At 36.6% G+C, this 19,446-nt stretch overlaps 1 protein-coding gene across 2 annotated transcripts in view; it reads left to right on the top strand.

Annotated features, from left to right (window-relative positions):
- The window catches only part of TSPAN5 (tetraspanin 5), a 208,839-nt gene that overhangs the window by 92,791 nt on the left and 96,602 nt on the right, over nucleotides 1-19,446 (top strand). Inside the window, exon 1 of one of the 2 annotated variants that reach the window (XM_074228078.1) lies at nucleotides 614-18,258. The exons of the other annotated variant lie outside the window; for it this stretch is intronic. Coding sequence (XP_074084179.1) covers nucleotides 18,043-18,258 — 216 coding nt within the window. The 5' untranslated portion in view covers nucleotides 614-18,042. Of the gene's footprint in view, nucleotides 1-613; nucleotides 18,259-19,446 lie in introns of those variants that run through there. 2 annotated transcript variants of the gene reach the window in all.

Genomic DNA, 19,446 nt, shown 5'->3' with positions numbered 1-19,446 from the left:
TTCTGTTAATAAGAAAATAGAAATAAAATAAAGAGTGTATATAGTAAAGACATCTGGGAAAAAGGGGAATTTGTTAATGACTGAAGGAAGATATGAGAAGGTTGAGGAGGGTATGAACTGAGAAGGGATAGGGTCAAGGTGATTAAAAATAATGATCAGGGAATAAGGCGGTATGATGAATAGAGTTGGAAACTTGAGTCAGAGTTCAAATTTGGCCATATACTCACTAGCCATGTGACCCTAGGCAAGTCACATCCTTAGGTCTTCATCTATAGAGTATTCATTTATCCTGGATAATGAGATCCCCTATCAGGGTTACATTCAGGATATTAAGAGATATTTGTAAAGCATGTTAAAAACCTCAAAGCTCTATATACATACTAGTTATTGTGATAATGATTATGAATAACAGATACGATAATATGAGAATGATAATAACTATTATGATAATGATTAAAATGATTTATTATTATGGCCATATGCTAATTAATTATAATAACCAGCATCATAACATATAGAATATCATCTACTATATATTATGTAAATATGTAATATGATATAGAATTATATTGTGATAATTTTGTAAGTATGATAGTATTACAGTTACCTATAAATGTCACAATTTTAACAATATAATTATATTGCTATTACATTATTAAATATTATAGCTATATAAGTATAAAATATTCTAGATAGTGAATGTTGTAATAATGATGATGATGATGATGATGTTGATGATGATAACAACTGACTTTAAATGACGTCTTAAAGTATATAGAGTTTTAAGGTTTATAAAGTGTTTTACAAATATTATCTCATTTTATTATTATTATTCTCTGGAAAGCAGATATTCTTTTACTTCAACTAGTGAAGTTTCTCAAGTGGAGACCTCAAGAGTTATGCTCCCAACCAAATGGAGTCTGATCCTGGACTTATTTCTCATACTCTCTCCTCATATATGAGAATTCAGAATACTAGACACTCATTCAAGGAACATATAAAATTCCCAACCTGTCCAACCCTCCATCACTTCATGATTGCTGAGGCACCTTTAGGTAAGAGAAATCTATGTTCTAGGGAAGTGGGACATGAATAACATCTCCTTTCCCTACCCATCCCCACATGCATGGACACACTTTTTGAGTCCCTGGATAAGCAATCATAAATGAGTTGTGAGAGTATTGCAGATTTCAATACACTGTCTTTCCCCAAGAAACTTCTCTTCTGGATTTTCTTTCCTTCTTTGAGATTATCTTTACATTACCAGGTTCTCACTACCTGTGACTTCTCACTCAGTTGAAACTGTTCTCTCCAAAGTTGACAAGGATCTTGTGTTTATCAAATCTGATGACCATTTTTGAGTCTGATCTACCAGAACTTTTCTGCTTAATTCTGTTAACTACTCTCTCCTCCTAGATTAGTCTCATCTGGGTAGCTAGAAATATTGTAAATGTATCAACTACAATACTTTCCCATCTGTACACTTAAAAAAAAAACACCCCAACTTGATAATAGATTTTTTTTTTTGATTTTTGCAAAGCAATGGGGTTAAGTGGCTTGTCCAAGGCCACACAGCTAGGTAATTATTAAGTGTCTGAGGCTGGATTTGAACTCAGGTACTCCTGACTCCAGGGCCAGTACTCTGGCTGCCCCAACAACAGAATTTTCTAACATGTTTAAAAAATCTTACAAATGTAAGATTTTAGTATATTTTGAATATATTTTTAGAAACATTAACATACAACCCTTTCTGATAATTTTTTTATTTTAAAGATTTTATTTATTTTGAGTGTTATAATTTTTCCTCTAATCTTACTTCCCCCCCCCCACCAGAAGGCAATTTGCCAGTCTTTACATTGTTTCCATGGTATACATTGATCCAAATTGTTTTTGTTTTTTTTTTTCTTTTGCAAGGCATTGGGGTTAAGTGGCTTGCCCAAGGCCACACAGCTAGGTCATTATTAAGTGTCTGAGGTCAGATTTGAACTCAGGTCCTCCTGACTCCAGGGTCAGTGCTCTATCTACTGCACCACCTAGCTGCCCCTATTGATCCAAATTGAATATGATGAGAGAGAAATCATATCCTTAAGGAAAAAACATAAAGTATAAGAGCAAGATCAGACCATAAGGTATCAGTTTTTTTCCTAAATTAAAGGTAATAGTCTTTGGTCTTTGTTCAAACTCCACAGTTCTTTCTCTGGATACAGATGGCACTCTCCTTTGCAGACAGCCCCAAATTGTCCCTGATGGAATGAGCAAGTCCATCAAGGTTGATCATCACCCCCATGTTGCTGTTAGAGTGTACAGTGTTTTTCTGGTTCTGCTCATCTCACTCAGCATCAGTTCATGCAAATCCCTCCAGGCTTCCCTGAATTCCCATCTCTCCTGGTTTCTAAAAGAACAATAGTGTTCCATAGCATGCATATATCACAGTTTGTTAGGCCATTCTCCAACTGATGGACATTTACTTGATTTCCATTTCTTTGCTACCACAAACAGGGCTGCTATGAATATTTTTGTACGAGTGATATTTTTACCCTTTTTCATCATCTCTTCAGGGTATAGACCCAGTAGTGGTATTGCTAGATCAAAGACTATACACATTTTTGTTTCCCTTTCGGCATAATTCCAAACTGCTCTCCAGAAAGGTTGGATCAGTTTACACCTCAACCAGCAATGTAATAGTGTCCCAGATCTCCCACATCCCTTCCAACATTGAGCATTTTCCTTTCTGGTCATGTTGGCCAGTCTAAGAAGTGTGAGGTGATACCTCAGAGATGCTTTAATTTGCATTTCTCTAATAAGTAGTGATTTAGAGCAATTTTTCTTATGACTATAGATCACTTTGATTTCCTCAGCTGTAAATTACCTTTGCATATCCTTTGAACTTTTGTCAGTTGGGGAATGGCTTGGTTTTTTTTTTTTTTTCAATTTGACTCAGTTCTCTATATATTTTAGAAATGAGTCCTTTGTCAGAAATACTAGTTGTAAAGATTGTTTCCCAGCTTATTACATTCCGATAAATTTTTAAGAACAACTTATCAACATCAAAAAAAGATTACATACTTGCTAATTAACTTTCAACAAAACTAAAGTATCTTTGTGAGGTTTCTCCTTCTGTTCCTCCCTGCCATTAAAATCAAATATTAAAATAAACTGAATTTAAAGTAATTCTGAGAACTGGGTCTATCTAACACAAAGTGTTAAACCAAGATTATGAGAAGTAATGAGGCATACTTTGTCTTAATGCTTTTGCTTAAAAATTATTATTTATAATATTTTTAGAGGGAGCAAAACTTTTATATTGTTGACAAATATTTCAATCATTTTATTTGTATCATTTAAATTGCTATTTCTGTTTTTAATGTATGTAAAATTAGTATAGGAAATACATCTATTTATAATTTATGAGAAGGTAAATATGTATATATTGAAGGTGTGTACTCAGAAATTTCTTACTGGGTGATTACATATCCAAAAAACTTAGGTGTCTGCTAACTTAGATCCCATCTCCACTTCCACTTTTTTCTACTTTCCACTTTCCCTGTGATTTATATAGAATTGTGGGTCCCTGAAATATGATTATTTGAAGATCTGGAATTTCATGATAGAGATTCTGCTATGTTGTCATCTTTCTTGCTGCTAATTATGTGAATGGCTATTTCAGTCTAACCTTAAATGGACTTTCTATGTCCCTGGATGAAGGCAATTCAGAAGAAAGTTTACATTAAAATCTCAATAAGGTTGAGCCCACAGGGAATTGCTTCTCCAAATTATCTTAGAAACAATCTTCAAGTCAGCAAAAGAGCCTCTGATACAGGACTGGTTCTTTTGTTCTCCCTTTTCCATGATTAGAAACATTAGCTGATGGCCATGAAATTGTTGTTGCTCTTGTTTGTCCTTCATTTTTTGAAGAGGACCAGTGACATCATGAGGTGATATCTCAGAGTCATGCATGAATTGGATTTAAGTGAGGTAGACCTACAAAAAGTCACTAGCCTCACTCTCTCTTCAGCGTCATCAGAGTTCAGTGGCAAGACAAAAGTCAAGATGACTGGTGATGACCTGGGATTCAGTGGATGAGATTGGAGTCTACAGTGTCGAACCAAAATCTAAGTACTCTATAGAGCCTGCTTCATGGCAGCTTCATGGTTGTTGAAACTAATTATTTCCATCCATTCATTCCACCAGGGGAAATCTTCATCTGCTTAGGGTAAACATCTACTAATTCACCAATAGGTTTGCAATCTACCATTTACCCCCAACTTGGATTAACCCATCTGCTGTGTATACTAAACCTTTTGGGTGAAAATTTAGTGCTGGGTGGACACCAAAAGTGGACAATCAGCCCTGAAAAGTCTAAACCCACACCTACCTGAACACCCCCTACATGGAATTAGACCCCTCTTAGATTACTACCTTGTCACAAGGCAGAGGGGCTTGTGTAGCTCAATAAAATGAAAGTCTTGCCAGCTTACCCACAATGAACATAATGAAGATTCTGCAGAATTCCAGAGAAAAGCAAGAGAAACAAAAAGGTTTACTTATATGTTATAATGTAAAAAAATAGAAGAAAATGATAGAATGGGGAAGACATTTCAAAAAAAATTAGAGATATCTGGGGATATGATAAAAGACAAAAATGGTAGGGAATTAGCAGAAGTGGAAGAGATCTTCACATTACTGATAACCACAAAACTGTAGTTATTATTGAATCTGGAGAATGAAGTCAAGTGGGCTTCAGGAACCAGTGCTAATAGTGACTAGGGGAGATTTGGGATTCTAGCTGAGCTATTTAAAATCCCAAGAGTTAAAATTCTGTACTCAATGTGCCAACCAATTTGGAAAACTCGAGTGGTCGTTGGATTGGAAGATATCATAATCTTAAAGCAGGGTAATGCCAATGAATGTTCAATTACCCAAAACTTGCATTCAGTTCACACACTGATGAACCTATGCAAACTAGGCAGTATGAGAACGAATAATTATCAGAATTGCAAGTGCTTTTCTAAGAGGCAGAGGAACTGGAGACTAGATTGTCAATATTAGCTGGATTATGGAGAAAGTTAAGAGAGTTCCAGAAAAATATTTGCTTTATTGACTATACTAAAGGTTTTGGCTATGGGGATCAGAAGGAAATGTGGCAAGTCTTCAAAGAGATATGACTTCCAGATCATCTTTATGTTTGTCCTTCATTCTTGAAGAAGACAATGGCATCAGGGAGGTGATGCCATGACAAGCACGTGCACTGGATTCGAGTGGGAGGGGTGCTGTGCTGAGTCACCAGTCTTATTTTTCTCCTCCAGAGCCATCTAAGTCCAGGGGCCAGGTATGAATCAGGATGACTGGAGATGGTCCTGGATGCAAGTCATTCAGGGTTAAGTGACTTCTCCAATATCATACAGTTAGTAAGCACCAAGTGTCTGAGGCTGGATTTGCACTCCCATCCTCCTGACTCTAAGACCGGTGCTCTAATCACTGCATCAACCACATCACCATACTTCTCTCCTGAGAAACCTATATTCAGACCAACAAGCAACAGTTAGAATCAAATTTGGAACAACTAATTGGTTTAAGATCGGAAAAGAAGTATGAGAAGTATGATATTGTCATCCTATTTATTTAATTTCCCTGCAGAGTACATCATATGAAGTGCTAGTTTAGATGAATCAAAAGCTAGAATTAAGGTAATTGAGAGGAATATCATTTATGGGGCCTTTTGTTTGTTCTTAGTTAACTCCCATCTGGAATAAGTTGGTACAGAGGACTAAGCATTAAGCTTCAAGTACAAGGAAATGGATTGAGGAGTCTTGCTACTAACTACTTGTGTGACCTTCATTAAGCAAATCAATTATATAAGTTGTGACAAGAGGGATTTACCCATTCCTTCCTAGATGGAGGGACTGAGAGATGGAGTGTTTATTGAGCACTAACTATGGGCCAGTCATTGTCCCAAGCACTCAGCTTGGGAGCAAAAAGACAGTCATTATCTTCAAGAGTTGAAAAGGGAGGAAGTGGTGATAGCTGGGCAGAGACAATCTGTAAAAGTCCCGAGAGTGAGAAGGAGGTTGTGCCAGAAGTTAGGTATCTCAGTTCTGGTCTTGAATATCTTCCCTTTTCAATCCATCTTCCACAAAACTGCTAAATTAATATACTTAAAAAGCACATCTGACCATGTTATCGATCTGCTTAGGAAGCTTCTTTGTCTTTCCATTTTAGGACAAAATACAAACTCATCTGTTTTAAAACTGAAAGCCATTCTCAAGCTGCCTCTAGCCTACCTTTCCTGGCACATTATTCCTCAAGCAGTTTGTGTTCCAGTCAGATAGGTCTGGCTGTTTCCAATATATAATGTTCCATTTTCTGTCTTCATGCCTTTGCAGAAACTGTCCTTCATGACTGAAATATTCTCCCTTGTGATCTCTGCCTCAATTCCCTAACTTTTCAAATCGCAACTCAAATGTCATACCGCCTTTACTTTTTTTGATATTTTATTTTTCCAATTACATGTTTTAAAAGTTTTTCAATATTCATCCACTTACATATTTATAAGTTATAACATTTTTCTATCACCTCCTCCCTTCAGTGGCAAACAGTCTGGCAATAGTTGTACATGATCAGTTATGTTTCACATGTTTACATATTAGTTATTTTGTGTATGTACTAAGAGAAAAAGCACTAAGAGAAAAAGAAATGGGATAAGAAGGAAAACCACAAGGAGTTTTAGAAAAGGGATCATAGTATTCATTCAGATTCTGTGGTTTTTAGTTCTTTTTGTTTTTTTCCTCTCCTGGATGTGAATGAAAATCTTTTTTTTTTTTTAAAGAAGCCTAACCCCCTGTCCCATTTCACTTTTCACTTCTTTCCTTAAGCACCAATCGATATTTTATTTTGAACAATATATAACCTACTGCTGAAGGCAGAGACTGGTCTAGGGAGGAACTAAGCCTCTGGCTTCTGAAGACCTTGGGTTAATGGATCCTCATCTTCACCCTAGTCATTTCTCATCCTGTCTACCAGTGAACTGCCCCTGTTGCCCCTTCTACTCCCTTACCATTCTCCACCTCTTGATGTAGGAACCATAAGCAAATCAATTACTTTGCCTCTGGAAAATGGCACGATATTTGACTGCCCTGTTGTGCCACCCAAGATCTTTGTACGTGTAGCTCATAACTCCCTTAGCTGGCTACCACTCTCCAGGAACCATCTCCATTTTACACTTGTACAGATTTTAGTTTTATATTTGTATCTCTAGTTAGCTCTTAGAATAGAATATGGCACATTTTAAAGAATTTCATCAGTGCTTCTCAGACATTCATTTACTATGAACATGTTGTATCCCTCCCAGTAGAATGTAAATTCCTGGAGGAGAGGATTTTGATTTTTATATATTCTTATGTGTGTGTTGTATGGATTGTGCCAGATCTATATTACTTTATCCTCTCACTAACTTTGTGAGTTTGGTGCTATTATTTCCACCTTTTTATAAACAAGGTCACTAAATCACAGAGAAGTTAAATGAATCTCTTAGGGTCACATGGTTTGTAAATGTTTGAGACTGGATTTGATCTTAAACAACTTAAACAGTTAAAAGACTATTTTCTCCTTAATTTAACTTGTGGAATCTAGGCCATTATTGGTCTTTATGAGCTTTGATGATGGGAACAGAAGTTTTGGTAAGAGACGGCCACTCTGTTTTTATCCCAATATTTCTGTTTTTAGGTGTTCAGATGATTTTCTGTATATTATAGAGGAAGATTCTGAAACTATACAATCTTTCTTCCCTCACTCTCAGCAGACAACTCAGTCCATTTGGGACAAATGGCTATTTTTCTTGTTCGTGAAATCTTTCTTTGTGATCTGTCTTGACTGCCTTTATTGTCGGAGGATTTTCATTGTAACTAACTCCAAGTTTTTTCCCATTGCAATTTAACCTATTTCTCTGTCTAGCTTCATGTACAGAGCATTTCTATTGAGGTGATTTTTGTTGATACCAAAAACGTATTACTGGTCCACGGAATTTCAGAGTGGATAACCTCTGATAGACCATCTAATTCAAATTGCACTGAGATAAGAAACCTTTTCTAATATGTCTTACTCCAGGGTAATGCAGCTTTAACTAGCACATAAATACCATCAATGATGTGAAGTGTACTACCTCCCAGTGCAGTCTTTCTGGATAACTCTCACTCCAAAAAATAAAGGAGAAGGAGAAGAATCTGTCTTTATACAGGGTCAAAAGTTGTCTTTCTGTGATATCTGCCCATTATTTTTTCTGTCCCTGTTCTTTGGCATCAAGCAGAACAGATATCCCACACTGTAGCTCTTCTGGTACTTGGAGAAATTATTTCTTTTTGAGTTTCAACACATTTTCTTTTTTTTTTTTTAGAAATATTTTATTTATTTTGAGTTTTGCAATTTTCTCCCCATTCTTGCTTCCCTCCCTCCCCCCGACAGAAGGCATTCTGTTAGTCTTTACATTGTTTCTATGATTGATCTCGTTTGAAATACATTGATCTTAGTTGAATGTGATGACAGAGAAATCATATCCTCAAGGAAGAAAAATAAAGTATGATATAGCAAAATTATATAATAAGATGATGGGGTTTTTTTTTCTAATTGAAGGTAATAATCTTTGGTCTTTGTTCAAAGTCCATAATTCTTTCTCTGGATACAGATGGTTAGGTATATTCTCTATTGCAGATAGCCCCAAAATTGTCCTTGGTTGTTATACAGATGGAATGAGCAAGTCCATCAAGGTTGATCAATACCCCCATATTGCTGTTAGGGTATACAATGTTTTTCTGGTTCTGCTCATCTTGTTCAGCATCAGTTCAATGGAAATCGCTCCAGGCTTCCCTGAATTCCCATCCCTCCTGGTTTCTAATAGCACAGTAGTGTTCCATGACATCCATATACCACAGTTTGTTAATCCATTCCCCAACTGAAAGACATTCACTTAATTTCCAGTTCTTTGCCACCACAAACAGGGCTGCTATGAATATTTTTGTACAAGTGATGTTTTTACCCTTTTTCATAATCACTTGGAGAAATTGTTAATCACATCTGGTGAATGTGCTGAGTTCCTTTCCTATAGTATACTCTTTAGTCCTCTTTAATGAGTAAGTGCCTTTTTCTGGATATGCTCATATTTGTCCTAAAATGTAATACCCATAATACAGTTCCACAGATGTAGTCTGCCCAGGGCAGAGGAGGAGAGGATGAAGAGAGTTCTCTTCTTCTGTACAGACAACATACTTCTATTAATTAATTAATACAGCCTAGGGTGACATTCTTTAGGTTATTTTCTTGTACCCTCTCCTGCACTATCACTCCTCCCCCAAAGAACCCCAGTGAGCATGGACACATATGTACATATAAATAAAAATATCTGAATTTCATCTTGGCTCTTGATGCTGTTCAGATCTCTTATATTAATGTGTGTCTATGTATACACATAGACATTTAACAATCTATCAAAAAAAAGGAATTATAGTTTGGCATAAGTCTTGGAAGTCATTGGAAGAAATTTCAAATAATGCTTGGAAATAATACTGATGGCACAGACTTCTCTTGCAGACCTACTAACCTCCTAAGTTGTCTTATGTTTGAACAATATCCTATTCTAACCTTTTGTTGGATCTGCTGATTCAAAATTTGATTTATGGCGATATTTTAAAATTGTTTAGAGGAGAGTCTCATTGAGTGTTGAAAACAATTCTTGAGTTGTAGGTGCTGAAGACGGATTTGGGGATACATTAATCATTTGAAATTCAAGGAGTTAATTACCATACAATCAGTTTTCAAAACATTTCACCTAGCCCATCTTCTGATATGTGATGGGAGATGTTACCTGTGTTTGGGGAAAGTGTGCCCAAATGATTAAGGAACCAATCATCCGAGTAATGAAATTGAGCAACCGACAGATGTTTATAAAAGCCACCCTTTCATCTTGGGACTTCCATTCTGGGAGAGAAGTATCTTGACTGGGGGATGTCTCAGCTGGTCCTCTTTTTCAGTTTGATATCACCAGCTATACTTCATTTCACTTCCTAATCCCTTAGCCATCTTTCATGTCCATACACTCTCTACTATGATCCCCTCCAGGTCTGGAACCAGGATTAAGTCTTTGCTCCTGGAAGCAATATGTCTGTCTACTCCTATTGTCCCGTTCAACTTCCCAGAAAATTTCCAGACCAAAAAGCTCCCTCCCTAAAGAGAAATGTCTCTGCCATTAAAATGCAAACTGCTTCAGGACAAGGACAGGTTTTGCTTTTGTATATGATTGCTTATTATTGTCACTTAGTAAGCGCTTTATAAATAAATAAATACCTTTGTCATTTAGTTTTTTTCTTATCAGTTGGATCTTCATTTAGAGCTAGAAGGATCCTTAGGGACCATCAATGATTCAAACCCTTTATTTCACAAATAAGTAAACCAAGGCTCAGAAAAGTTGTTAGCCAAAGGTCCTAACAATCAGTAAATATGTAAGGCAAGATTTGACCACAGGACTTTCTTGTGCTCTAGTCAATATGACCTACTACTGCTGTGGTATAAACTGAAATTAAAAAATCATACTGAGAAGGAAAGGAAAATGGACATTTTAAAACTAATATTGCTAGTAGTTAAATCATGTTGATTTAAGTACTACTTTTAAGGTTTTCATTTATTTCACTTGATCTCCTTAAGTCAGGTATAGCTGCTGCTACTGAAACTAAGGGAGGAAATGACTTGCCCAAGATCATACAAATGCTAAGTTTCTGAGGCAGAATTTGAATTCATAATTTTCTGATTTTAATGCCAGTGCTCATTTCGCTAGGGTGGTTGATTGGTTGGTCCTTGTCCTTTATCATCGAAGGAAGCCAAAGTGATATCATTATGTTTGAGACAAGTCATAGTGTGTCCAACTGTGACTGATCAGACTATTATGAATTAGAATGCTCTACCACAGGTTGGGCATAAGTAGTCCATGTGAACACCGAGGGTGGCTTCTCTAAACTTGTGCATCTCACATTTCCCATGAGCTACTTCAATTCTACTTTGCTCATAGAGCACAGCATCCTCTATCATGAGGGTATTCTACGCTGAGTGATCTTGTGCCAATGTCTCCCATTCTTCACAATCAGTTCTAGAGTTCTTGAGAGACCTTGAGAGTATCCCTTGTGACACTTCTGATCCCTCTATGTTATACTGCTTCTCAGTCTATCTTTGACTGCTAGCAATAGGGACAGGGCAAAAATAACTTTTGGGGATACTTTTTTCTTTTTTTTTAATTTAGTAAAGATTTTATTTATTTTGAGTTTTACAATTTTTTCCTCTAATCTTACTTCCCCCCCCCCCACAGAAGACAGTTTGCCAGTCTTTACATTGTTTCCATGGTATACATTGATCCAAATTGAATGTGATAAGAGAGAAATCATATCCTTAAGGAAGAAACATAAAGTATAAGGGATAGCAATATCAGACAATATGATATCAGTTTTTTTCCTAAATTAAAAGCAATAGTCCTTGGTCTTTGTTCAAACTCCACAGATCTTTCTCTGGATACAGATGGTATTCTTCGTTGCAGAGAGTCCCAAATTGTCCCCGATTGTTGTACTGATGGAATGTTGGGGATTTTTTTTAATAGTGAATCATTGCCCAAGGACTTATTTAGAAAATTGTGTTTCTGAGATATTTTTATGAGAAAGAGACCAGAACAAGTCCAAAACAGCAAATCTTCCTGAAGATGTCTTATAAAAATCAAGAGGTCTATAATTATTTATGTATATTGTCTATTTTTGTATGTGTGCATTGAAATGTAAAAGGAGAGCTAGTGTGATATTGTGAAGGGTGATAGGTTTGGATTATGGCAGACCTGCTGTAAATTCTAATCCTCTTGCTGTGAAACCCTGCGAAAGTCAGTCTGTGACCCTTTAGGTGTCAGGGACTTATCCTCCACATTTTACCCCTAAAATTATAGATCTTTTTATATTAGAGAAAAAAATAATTTGGAAATGAGAGACTCCCCTACATCCCTTATCCCCAACATACCCTAACCCTTAACCCAAGGAACCTAAACCTTCAACAGCATGTTTGGTGGATTCAATAATAATCTAATGCCTAATTATCAGAATCCAGTGAGTTACATGAACTTGCTTGCTGAACTTGCCAACTCTTTGGCTCACCCAGAAAATCAATAAAAATGGCAGCCTCATAAGCAGATGCATCATAGGACAGAAATATATAACCAAAGATGGTGTGGCTTCTAAGTGAGTTGGGTTAGGATTGATAGCCAAAGATTTCCCTATAAGAGGTGAATAGGATAGGTATGGCATTCCCAATGGGATTTGTTGGTGTTGCTAAGGATAATTAAGTTTAAGAAATCCTTTGGGAAACTCTCAAAAATTCTTGATGGGCTTAAATGCTTTGGCAGGAAAGAAGTATATTTTGATTAAGCATAAAATACAATACATTGACCAGAATAATTTAACTTTGCATTTATTTATTCAGCCTTGACTTGTCAGCGGTAGGATGCTGCCTCATTTATGAGAAAACAGATTAAATCACAGAAATGATTCAAAATCATGGCATATTTTAATGATATGACCATACTAATGATATATACCTCAAACAAAAGAGTATCTGGGAAGATAACGGAGATAGCCGAGGCTTATCTGTCATTCTCACCAAGGAGTTGTGCTGTTTATCCTCCAAATGAGAAAAGTTGAGGAAAAAGTCAGTCACAACAGAAGAGAATAATATTGTTATCCCCTCTGTTACAAGTCTCCATCATATGAGCCCAGAACAGTTTTATCATTAGCACACCCTTCAAAAGCAGTAGTTTTACATTTAGTAGTCACTGGACCACAATGCTGCTAGATCATTAAAAGACTGGCAGTTTTGGTAACTAAAGGTTAACTTAAAAGTTAATGAACTATTGTCCATGCCTTCTGTCTCTATACTGCTTCCCAAGTTCTTTGAGAATTGGGTATGACATTACAGCACTTTACCCAGATCTAGCATTATGGGATTATGTTTTGTTGTATTATGAGGAGCTGGAGCCAGTGCTACACATTAGCAATTTATTATTGTGAGTAGATCAAAGATTAGGTAAATTGGTTCACTTCTCAAGGATGTCAGGAAATGGGTAAAGTGATTCCTTATTCATTTTAGCAGAACCGTTAATGACCTGTTTCTACTATGAGTTTATAATGGCTCGCGTTAGATGTCTCTGTTCTTCTTGCGTAAAAGTTTTAAACTCTAGACACATATCAAAAATGATTTTTACTTTGGTTGTTTTGGTATTTTGGTAAAAAAAAAAGCAGAACATTTTGTTCTCCTGTTCAGATTGTTTAGTCATTCTTAGGAAGGGTGTTTTTGTGAGGGAGAGAACATATTTGTCAGTTTAGGATTATCTCTTGCTCTTAAAAGTCAAAATGTCACTTCATGTCCATTTCTTTCAGTTATTACATGGTTATTTACAAGGAAGCTTGATGTATTCAGCTGTAATTGTTATTCATTTTAGAATGTGGTTTCTCTGAATTCATGGTTATAAATGATATGATAGGCTTACGGATCTTCTAGAGTTCTAGAAATTTCTTGTAAAATACATGTGGAGGATCTTATATTGTTCAGTTTGACAAATTAAATACTAGTGAAGTGTTGAAAAATGTGCCAAGACATGATCCCCGACTTCAAGAAGCTTTCAGTGTGGGAGGGGGTGGGTCTTTGGGGCTTGGAGGGAACTTGAGTGGTTCAAAGGACACTTAAAGAGACAACTTTCTTCTCTATACTTAGCAAATAAGTGGTCATTCAGGCTAGTGACAATGCCACATATTGACTTAGAAAATCACAAATTAACAATGTCTGTATATTTGCATCTGGTTCAAGTGGCAATCAGGCTTGAGATACAGATTTGATACCCTTAGGTTCATCCAGATCAGTGGTAAAGGAGACCCTTCTAAAATTCGAAATTACTCTTTACTTTTTGATAGCTCTATGACTTAGCATCTTTTTCTTTATAGTTAGTGAAATTTTATTTCTTTGCAACTTCAAGTATGTGGACATGGTTGATTCTTAATTTGTTGTTTTCTTTTTTTGTTTTTGTTTTTTGCAAGTCAATGGGGTTAAATGACTTGCCCAAGGTCACATAGCTAAACCAGTATTAAGTGTCTGAGTCTGGATTTGAACTCAAGTCCCCCTAACTCCAGGGTTGGTGCTCTATCCACTGGCCACCTAGCTGCTCCATTAGATCCTTAATTAAAATACTTATCCATTGACTACCTAAACATTTCCAGTGCCTTTAACTGCTCCTCACATAGCAGATTTCCTGTGCCTTTGATGGTCCTGCTGTAGCACCTTCTGGACACACTTTTGTTTGTCATGATTCTTCATTCTAGAGTAAAGTGCTTATTGTTGCTTTGATGATGATGATGATGATGATGATGATGATGATGATGATGATGCAGATGCAGTTCACAGAACCCTTCAAGGACTTATAGCCTGAACCATCATTTAGTCAGATGATATGGTGGATGGAGAGGCTCAGAGATCAGAGACCTGGTTTCAAGTCCTGTTTTCAACACTAAGCAACTATATAATTCCATGGAAAAGTAATTTAACTTTTTTAGGGCTCTTCCTCATATGTAAAATGGTGTTAATACTGGTTGAATCTCCCTTAGAGAGTTGTTCTAAGCTCAGATCAGATAATAACGTGTCAACTTTTATATGCACTTGTTAAATTTTTGCATTTAGTCATAGAACATTAGCTTTATCTTTATTAAAATTGATTTCATTCAATTTGACCCATCGTTCTTGTTTGTTGAACTACATTTGGATCTTTCCAACATTCAGTGTGTTAGCAATCCTTCCTAGCTTTGTGTAATCTGAAAATTTGCTGACCATCCCATCTATAACTTTATCTGAGATAATCATTAAAAATATTCAACAGCTTAAGACCGAGCTTCCCTTAGGCACTCCAGTAGAAGCCATTTCATGTTGACATCGAGCCATTCAATGATTACTCTCAAAGCAATGCGATTTGTACAGCCAATTTTAAATTCACTTAATTCTGCTATCATTTAGCCCACATCCCCTAAACAGGGTGTCCCAAAAGACTTAATGCAATTTTAAGCTAGTATAATTCATAAGCATAAGAGACTTGTCAGATGCTTTATTGAAGTCCAGTTATATTAAGCATGTAGTATTTTCCTGGGCCTAGTAAATTTATCAAGAGAGAAAATGAGTTTAGTCTGGCATGATTTGTTCTTGATGAAATCATGTTGGCTCTTGCTAATCTCTGATTGTTCTCTCTTAATGCTTGACTATATGCAAATAACTCTATTACAAAATAGACCAATTCAGCAGTGCTGGGTGAGATCTGAAGAAAATAATACAATAATTATAAGTAATATTTAAACTTTAAGGTTTAAAAAGTACATTACAGATGTTATCTCATTTTATCTTCATGACAACCCTGGGAGTTAAGCGCTGATGTTAACTTCACTATACTGATAAGGAAATTGAGACTGAGAGACTGACTTGTTGCCTGGGATCACCTAGCAATAAATGTCTAAAACTAGGATTTAACCCCAGGTCTTCCTGACTTCCAATCCAGTGCTCTTTCTAATGTGCCACCTTGTTGATATGAAGGAAATATTTCTGACTATGGTACCCAGGAAGACTTTATTGCTATAGAATGCCATTTGCACTGGGAGTCAGGAGTAGAATTTCAATCAGTTGAGGTGAGAGTAGAGATGTGGAGGTCAGAAGAAGAGAGCAAACAGAAATATGGCAGCAGGAAATTCCATATATTGTAAGAGTAGTTCAATTGAACTAGAGCATAAAATCGCTGGGGTTGGTAGGGTAGTCTATGAAATAAGACTCTAGAAAATGGAAAGGCTTTGAGTGTTAGATTAAGTAAGTTTAGACTTTATTTGAAAAGAAGAGAAGCTCTGTTTACTTCTATGAAATTTTTTCTGTTATCCCAGCTTGAAAGTTTATACTAAAGAAACTTCAAAAATAAATGGCAAAAAATACCTTACATTTTGAAAATCTTTGCAAAATGTTAAGTACATGGCTATTTTCCTGTTTTCTTTTCTGAATTATGATAGGGTACATAATTATTTCTAAGGAAGAGACAAACCAAATCAGAACATGATTTAAATTCTTTAAAAAGTAAAATAAGAAAGTTGAAACCCTGAATGTATGGGAAATTTATTTCCCTTTGCTCTACTCCCTCCACTTTCCACCTCCACTCCCATCTCAAAAATATTTGGGGAACAAAATGTGTGCATCTGTAGCATTTTGGTTGGACAAGGGGGTATGACTCCCTTTCAACAATTGATGAAAACAACATATGGTTAGTTTTATGAGGACTTAGAAACAGATGGTGACCTATAGCCTAATTATGCACTGGGCAAGGTTCTTTAAACACATCTCTGGGGTTTTCCAGTGGCTCTTCTGCATGGATTAGATACTCTCTATTTTTTTTTATTGTCATGTTACATAAACATGTTTCAGGTGAACTCTTAGACGTATTAGAACATGAGGATGTCTTGTACTAGTTACTCCAGGAAACCTCTTCTTGGTAATCATTCCAAGGACCCATGAAAAGAAATTGGGTAGTCAATCTAATCCATACCCTTTGCTATCTCAGACCCTGTAGAGAGAGAAGTTTTGCAGTGAAGAGTTTGCTACTTATGTACTAAAGCAAAAAAAAAAAAAAACAAACAAACCCAACTATATGCACATCAATTATTTGTAGAATTCTGTGACAGATGTTTCAAGAGCTATGGGTATGTTTATCCCTACTTTGAGCAGCCTCAGATTAGCTTAACTAAGTCCTTTTGTCTCAGTCCTTGTGCATTTTATAATTTTTTTTAATTGGCCCCTCTCTTACTTTCAGATGTCCCTTCTCTGATCATGTGCTTGTATCCTTTCATCCATCTCATTTTCTATTTTAATTTGTTGCTTTGTTATCTATTGTAAGGACTGATGATGATGATGATGATTATATATCACCTATTATGTAACATGCCCTGTCCTAAATGCTTTACAATTATTATATCATTTGATTCTCATTATAACTCTGGGTAGTAGTTGAAATTACTATCTCTATTTTACAGATGGGATAACAGAGTCAGAGAAGTTAAATACAATTAGTAAGCATGCAAGGTAAAATTTGAACTCAGGTCTTCTTGACTCCAAGCCTAGCAATGGATAGCCTTTTGGAAACTAGATTTGTTAGTTCTCATAGCGAAGTTCATAGATTCTGAATGAATGACCAGGAGAATTCATGAATTTCAGAGCATGTGTGTTTTCCCCTTTTATCTCTTCAAACTGTGTGTGTGCAATGTTCCAGAAATGAGTCTTTATTGAACTTATTTCTACAATCAAGTCAATTCTAGGTCAAATCAGTAGTATATTAAATGCTTTAGGCACAAATGGAATAATGAGTATAATATGAAGTTGGTTGGTTGGTTCATGTCCTTCATTAGAAGAAGACCAAAATGATATCACTATATTTGACACAAATTACCGTGGGTGATCAAACCAAAACAAGCTCAGAATGTTCCTCCACAGGTCAGGCACAAGTAGTCCAGATGAACACCTGGGGTGGGTACTCTAAACTTCAAAATGTCACATTTCCTTTGAGCTGCTTCCATTCTGCCTTCCTTATAGAGGGCCGCCCCCTCACTGATGAGGGCACGCCATGCTGGGTGGTTGTGTGCCAGTGTCTCCTGTGATGGACAATCAACTCTAAAGTTCTTCAATGAGACCTTCAGGCTGTCTCAGTATGGCTTCTTCTGACCCCCTTGTGAGCGCTTGCCCATAAAATGGTCTTTCTGGCAAGTGTTCATCTGGCATTCTAACAACATGTCCAGCCCATCGTAGTTGCCTGTAGTAATGTTGGAAGGCTTTATGAAGTACTCAGTGTAGGAAAGGAAACAAACCTTTATTATTTATGACATAATAGGCACTGTGCTAGGGCTGGGGGGGTACAATTAATATACAAGCAATACACAAGACAGTCCCTGTTCTCGGGGAGCTTGTATTCCAATGGGAGAAGGCAACACACAAAACAGACCTGAAAAGGGGATTAGAATGAAACTATTCAGCATAGAGAGGCCTGAGAGAGGTATGGATGCCAACTTGAATCCACATCCAGAAGGAAATTTCTGGAGGTGGTCTCATGGAGAGATAATTCATGGAAAGCTAGGGAAGGTGTTCATAGACTATTTCAGTCACAGATGGAAGATCCAGGATGAACCAGAGGTAAGGGATGAGGGATGGGAATAGTTTTGGAATCCAGGGAAATCAGAAACAAAGTCAAAAGGGACTGAAGGCCCCTTCACAAAAAAGAGGCTCCAAGAAGTTCTTGCCAGTGGGAAAAAGGATAGATTTTTTTGGAGGAATAGTCCATGAGTGGACCAAGGAAATGGTGGTCTATTTTAGGCCAAGGAAGCTCCAGGGGGTTGAGTATCCTGAAGATCAACTTGAGTTGTTTCATCTGTAAAAGAAGGAGTTACAGTTGAAAACAACCAAGATCCTTCCGCTACTAACCCTTGTAATTCTAAAAAAGGTAGAAAGGAATGAGAGGAATGAGGATACAGGAAGAGCTTTTTAGAGTGTGTGATGGTTCCACTGTCTTCATGAGAGTAGACTACGAAAAGAGATAATACCAGGTTTGTTTCTTCCCAGTTCAATCTTTTTAAAGCAGTTGCTGGCTGAGGCCATCTAGTGGCACTTTTGGCCTCTTAGTTTGCAGATTTTTCACATCTATTAAACTAATATTAAAAAAACTTTATATAATATATAATGGAATATGTAATATAAGTGCAATATGTATAAAAGTTGTGATGATCAGAGGCAATATCTTTATTTTTATCCATTTCTGAATTCCCCCCCCCATTAAAAACTTTTTTTAGGTAGTTTGGATTATACTAGTGTGACTGCATCAATCTATTGTTTTCGTTGTTCATTTTTTCAGCTATGCCTTGCTCTTTGTGACCCTATTTGGGATTTTCTTGGTAAACTGGAGTGCTGGAGTGGTTTGCCATTTCCTTCTCTGTCTCATTTTGCAGATGAGGAAACTGAGGTTAAAGAGGATAAAGGGAAGCGGATAGGTGGCGCAGTGAATAGAGCACTGACCCTGGAGTCAGGAGGACCTGAGTTGGACTCTGGCCTCAGACACTTAATAATGACCTAGCTGTGTGGCCTTGGGCAAGCCACTTAACCCCATTTGCCTTCCAAAAACCTAAAAAACAAACAAAAACAAAAAGAGGATAAAGGGACTTGCTTAGGGTCACACAGCTAGTAAAGGTTTGTGGTAGAATTTGAATACAGGTTTTCCTGTCTCCAGGTCTGGAGTTCCATTTACTGAGCTACCTCAGAGGGTCTTACAAATGGCTAATTCTGAAATGATTTCTAGTAGTAATCTATCATTTTTCAGTCTGTTAATTT

This window comes from Macrotis lagotis, chromosome 3 (assembly GCF_037893015.1).
Source record: "Macrotis lagotis isolate mMagLag1 chromosome 3, bilby.v1.9.chrom.fasta, whole genome shotgun sequence".
Classification (NCBI taxonomy): Eukaryota; Metazoa; Chordata; class Mammalia; order Peramelemorphia; family Peramelidae; genus Macrotis; species Macrotis lagotis.
This window is presented reverse-complemented; position numbering and strand designations above follow the sequence as displayed.